Source organism: Trachymyrmex cornetzi, unplaced genomic scaffold (genome assembly GCF_001594075.2).
Source record: "Trachymyrmex cornetzi isolate Tcor2-1 unplaced genomic scaffold, Tcor1.1 scaffold1573, whole genome shotgun sequence".
In the NCBI taxonomy this organism is placed as follows: Eukaryota; Metazoa; Arthropoda; class Insecta; order Hymenoptera; family Formicidae; genus Trachymyrmex; species Trachymyrmex cornetzi.
This window is the reverse complement of record NW_017296172.1, coordinates 2,081-7,665: the sequence shown is the minus strand read 5'-3', so window position 1 is coordinate 7,665 and position 5,585 is coordinate 2,081. Positions and strand designations below refer to the sequence as shown.

Sequence of the window (5,585 nt, the reverse complement as noted above, 5' to 3'; positions counted from 1 at the left end):
GGCTTGGGCGCCCGCGTGGGCGTTGCGCCTGTGTTCAAGCTCTATGATATGACGGGTTAGGGCATGATCTCGCGGCAATAAGATAGGATGGCATGCATCAAAGCTCAAGTCGGAGTTGACCAATCTTCCTCCTACCCGAATTAATCCGTCTTCGCTAATGAACGGAGCTAATGATAATATGCTACTTGATGTATCAAGGGCATGACCTTTGCGTAAGGCCTTGTATTCCTGAGGAAAAGCTTGATTCTGGGTTAACTTACACATGATTTGTAACGCGGTTGAAATTTCTTGATGAGATACGAATGTGGTATATTCCTTCGGACGGTAGCGCTTAAGAAATCTTAGGCAATACGCGAGAATGCGACATGCTTTATTGAGGTTTGAATGTCTGGTTAACAATTCATTTATAACTGAGTGATCGACAATCAAGATGGCTGTCACGGACCTTTTTTGTTCGGGAAGGCCCTCAATCGAATGAACGAACCCAGAATCGGGCCAATGTTCTTCATCTAATCTCAGGAAGGGAGGTCCATGCCACCACATGGAAGATTCTACTAACTTCTGTGGATCGAGGCCGCGCGACAGAATGTCAGCAGGATTGTCGATGGATTTGACGTGACGCCAGTCACTAGGTTCAGTCAAGTTTTGAATTTGACCGACTCTATTGGAGACAAAAACTGACCATCTTCTCGATGGCGATGCTATCCAATTCAGGACTATGGTGGAATCTGACCACAGGAAGATCTGTGAGTCAGTTATCGTGATTGATGCCCTTACCTTGTTCAGTAGGTTGGCCAATAGCAAGGCTGCTGAAAGCTCGAGACGCGGCAATGAGATCGCCTTAAGGGGAGCAACGCGAGACTTTGAACACAATAATTCAGTGTTGTAGGTGCCGTCTTGAGACCTCGTGCGGATATAAATGCATGCTCCGTAAGCCAATTGGCTCGCGTCGCAGAAACCGTGGACTTGCATTGGCTGTGAATTCGCATTGAGCTTGACATGGCGCGGAATGGCGAGTTTATTGATATCAACTAGGCGCGACTTGAGGTTCGTCCAACGTATGTGAAGCTCTTGCGGAACTGATTCGTCCCAGTGAGATCCCAAGTGCCAGAGCTCCTGGAGGATCAGTTTTGCCGAAACGATGACCGGTCCCCAGAACCCGAGAGGATCGAAGAGTTTAGATACTTCGGAAAGTATGACGCGTTTGGAGATTGTTGAACGGTCGGCGTCGGGCTTATAGGAAAAGTGTAATGTGTCTTGGAGTTGGTCCCAATGGACGCCTAATATGGACGATTCCGTGCCCTTGTTAATAGTAACAGGGACATGGGTTTGTTTCTCGACATCCGTTAGTAAGTCCGAACAATTGGAAGCCCACTTACTGAGTTCGAAGGCGCCCGCACGTAGCACTTCGATTGTCTGGTCGCGAATTGCTAGGGCCTCTTCCACGGTGTCGGCGCCAGTGAGCATATCGTCGACATAAAAGTCTCGCTCCACACACGCGGAACCGGCGGGAAATTCGTCCGCGTAATGATCAGCCAGCCATTTGAGGCATCTGGTTGCTAGGTACGACGCCGACGACGTGCCGTAAGTTAATGTGACTAGCTCGTAAGCCTTGACGTCGGAGGCGGGATCGTCCCGCCAAAGAATGCGTTGATAATGTGTTTGTGAGGGATAAATCAACACTTGCCTGTACATCTTGATGATGTCAGCGGTGAGAACGAAGCGAAATGTGCGAAATCGTACTAAAATTGAAAATAAGTCCTGTTGGACGGTTGGTCCAACCATGAGCACATCGTTTAAGGAAGTACCGGTTGAGCCTTTGGCCGACGCGTCGAAGACTACACGAATCTTATCGCGACCCTGATTAGACTTGAACACGCAATGGTGCGGGAGATAAAAGGATTCTGAATTATTATCGGACTGCTCGTCAATTGCCTTCATGTGGCCTAGGGCCAAGTATTCGTTCATGAACTCCGAGTACTGAGTTCTTAAATTGGGATTGAGTTTGAATCGTTTTTCGATACCGTACAATCGTTTTAAGGCGGCTCCTCTTGAATCGCCGAGGGTGATAGAGGCGAGCTCCTTGAACGGAAGCTTCACGATTAATCTGCCCTGCGGGTCTCGGGACAGATTCTGCAAGAAATGTTGCTCACAAAGGTGCTCTTCGACACTGTGATCGTCCGAGGTCTGAGTTATGTCCTCAATTTGCCAAAATTGTGATAATTGTTGTTGTAATTGCGCGTTAGAAATTGAAGCGTGAAAAGACTGCACGCCTTGTCTGGAAGTCGATGAATTATCGAGTCGCCCGGCTAGAATCCACCCGAAACGCGTTTTCTGAAGGATGGGTTGAGTCGGCGAAGATTTGATTTGCCCTACGCAGAGCAAGCGCCAAAATTGCTCCGCGCCAATTAAAAGATCGATTTCTGACGCGACGTTGAACTGCGGATCAGCCAACTTGATATTTTGTGGAATTTCAAAGGCACTCCTTTTGATAGTAAAGGCCGGAAGCTTATCAGTTACATGATCAGTGACAATGCAATCCAATAAAATATTGAAGGAATTTATGCGCGACTGTAAATGAACTTCGACTGCTCGCAATGATCTTGTAGTTGTCTTGTTGATTCCCGAAATGGAGACTTCCGAGGCACGAGTTCTAAGACCGAGCGTGTCCAGGAAGCGTTGCGAAATGAAATTGGCTTGTGAGCCACTATCCAAAAGTACGCGACAGGATTTAAGAGCGCCCTTGCTGTCGTGTGCGGACACAACAGCAGTGGATAACATAACGCAGTTGTGAACAGGCGAGTTCGCGCTGTGTGTGACAAGGGCCGTAGGAGAACTCGCCGGAGGTGCCCCTCCCTTGTCATCCACGGGTGATTCGCGCGGATTTGAAGTATCGGACTTCGTTGAAATGGCGGCGGTAAGGTGAAGCAATGAATTATGCTTGGAATTGCAAATTTTACAACTGCCTGATGGGCATTTGTTCGAGGCATGATCAGTGGATCGCAGGCAATTCGTACAGAGTTTACGTTTTCGGATTTCCGAAATTCTTTGCCGAACCGGCAATGCTAAGAATTTTTGACAATGATATATGAAGTGTTCGCCTTTGCAAAACACGCACTTAGCCTTCACCGTCGCGAGACATGACTGGCGCCTCGCATTATGCTGTGCTTGTGCCGGCACAGCTGGCTTACCGTTGGCCTCGAGAGTTTGACATCGATGAGTGATAAAATCAATGAATTGTTTTAGCGTAGGCAGCTGCGAGCTCGTCAGCGACAACTGCCATTCGCGAGAAGTGAGCGCGTCTAGTTTGCTAGTCAAAATTTGAACTAATAAATCGTCCCATTGCGCTGTGGGGCGCTTTAAAGCCTTGAGGGCTTGAACGTGTCGGGTAGTACCGTCTGCGATTTGACGAAGCTCGACGACGTTTTCCTTACTCATGGACGGCAGATCCATGATCGCCTTTATGTGGCTTTGAACGATGACGCGTTTATTATCGTAACGCTCTTTCAGCAGGTTCCACGCGACGTCGTAATTCGTGCCAGAAATTTCCAACGCGGTGATTATTTTTGCCGCGTCGCCGACGACGGAGGCCTTCAAGTATTGCAACCTTTGAATATTATCTAACGACGGGTTGGCATGTATGAGAGACTGAAAGCTATCAAAAAACGGGAACCACTCGTCGTATTTACCGGAAAATTTCGGAAGATCCAACCTAGGGAGTTTGATATGATTGTACTGATTGACGACGCCGGAAATTGAGGGTGACGGCGAGGGAGAGGCGGTGGCGCGCATTTGACTGGCGCTAGAGAGTAATTCGCGTAATTTAGCGGATGTAAAATAAAATGCTTCCTCGAAAGTGACGCGATGATTCGCCTCTGCCTCGTCGCACAATTCCAGCTTCGTTTGCACTTCGTCGTAACTTGACCAATAACCGTCTAACTTAGCTCGGCGTTCTTCAAGTTGAGCCGCAATGGGCGGCGTGACCGATTCGATTGAGTCTGCGAACGTTCGAACACGAGTGCAAGAACCGATGATTATCGCGCGGCGGCGCTTTAACGCAACCACCTCGTCATTGTTAGCCATGGCGAAAGCGACGAAATTGACTGAGCGAGGGAAGCAATAAAATAATCAGTCGGCACTGACCTTGAAGTAGCTGACCTTACCTTACAAGCAATTCGCACGCGCACGGAAATGAAAAGAGCGTGGCCTCGGCTGCGTAAAGATGGCCGGTCCTGATGGCGCGTAGCGGCAGCGTTGCAGGAACTCGCTTGATGTGGCCGTGTCCTGGGCTCGCAGCTACTTGCCAGTGATGGAAATGCGTCAGATGTTTGCAGGATCCCCTTGTGAGTCGCGAGGAACAGCTCCTCGAAGAAGACTGGAAATGTCTGGTTCAGTCCCTTGCTGTCGCGAGATTTGTGACTCGCTACAGCCAACCTCCTCGAATGTTCGACCGCAGTGGCACTGACACCAAAACGTTGTTGCTGTAATCCGGCTCGAAGGACCAAATTGTTTGTGTCGCCAATGTAGCGTTGAGCCAATGTGGCGCTCGTGGCTCGTGCCTTCCACGGAAACCCCGGAATGTGCAACTCGGGACCGTGGCCGAGGGGCATGTGCCCTTCTTATTTGTTCTCTTTCGCCGCTGCGGTGCCGTACAGTCGACGGCGTGTCTCGGGAGGTGTCTTCGCCAAGGAAAAGTCACTCGTGTAGTTTTTAACCACTTTTATTGATGTAAATTAGGAAGCACGAGGGAACAACGTGCGTTGTTGGCGGAACAGCAAAGATGTCTGATGTTAGCGTTGTCGCGCATGCGCGATCCGAGCGTCCCTGTGGCTGCAGAACCGATCAGGGGAAATCCAAAAAAAGGAGGTTGCGGGGCGCGGGGAGGTAACGAAATTGCCGCGAGCACAGAGAGATGGCCACAGCGTCGTGGATGTTAATAAACGCGCCGAGATCAAGTCCAGGAATACTTAACAATATATATAAAAATATTGTATACTCTTCATTATAAATATGTATTACACATATTATATCTACATATTACACATATTACACACATTATATAATACATACTACACACAGTATACTTATTATAAATCTTATTCATATTATACATATTACACATAATATATACATATTATATTATTATACATTTATAAGTATTAAACATATTATATAATACAATTGTGTTTTATTTACATCGGTAATGCCCCCATGGCAGCGTGTCGGTGGAACCTGATACGATATACCGCTTATCATCGTGCGGACTTAGAGCGATTTTTGTTTCCGATCATATACACTTCGTGCAGTTTGGATCTTATGCACTACTGTCTGCGCGTCATTTCGATTGCATCGTTCAAGCAGCATGTGTAATCCTCAAACGTTATGGATTTTACAACGCTGCTCTTGACACCCTTTGCCTTTTTCGCGTCTTTATTTCCTTGTACACGTAAAGCGTACATTTTCGCTGTAAGCCCTACGAATTCAGTCATAATGGCGCCGTTGTTCTCATCTTTCATAAGACCTGGAACATTTTTATTTGCGAGCGGAATACTGTACGCGTTGTCAACTGCGTAATCACTCGTGTC

General features: G+C 47.8%; 1 protein-coding gene across 1 annotated transcript; it reads right to left on the bottom strand.

The window, feature by feature from the left end:
* Window positions 1–135: 135 nt before the first annotated feature.
* On the bottom strand, window positions 136–4,610 carry LOC108758493 (uncharacterized; the record flags this gene model as incomplete). Its single annotated transcript, XM_018503487.1, has 2 exons — window positions 4,169–4,610; window positions 136–3,998 (listed from the first exon to the last, which is right to left on the bottom strand). Coding segments are annotated over exons 1-2 (4,305 nt in total), but the record flags the coding sequence as incomplete, so codon positions are not given.
* Between the last annotated feature and the right edge of the window lie 975 nt (window positions 4,611–5,585).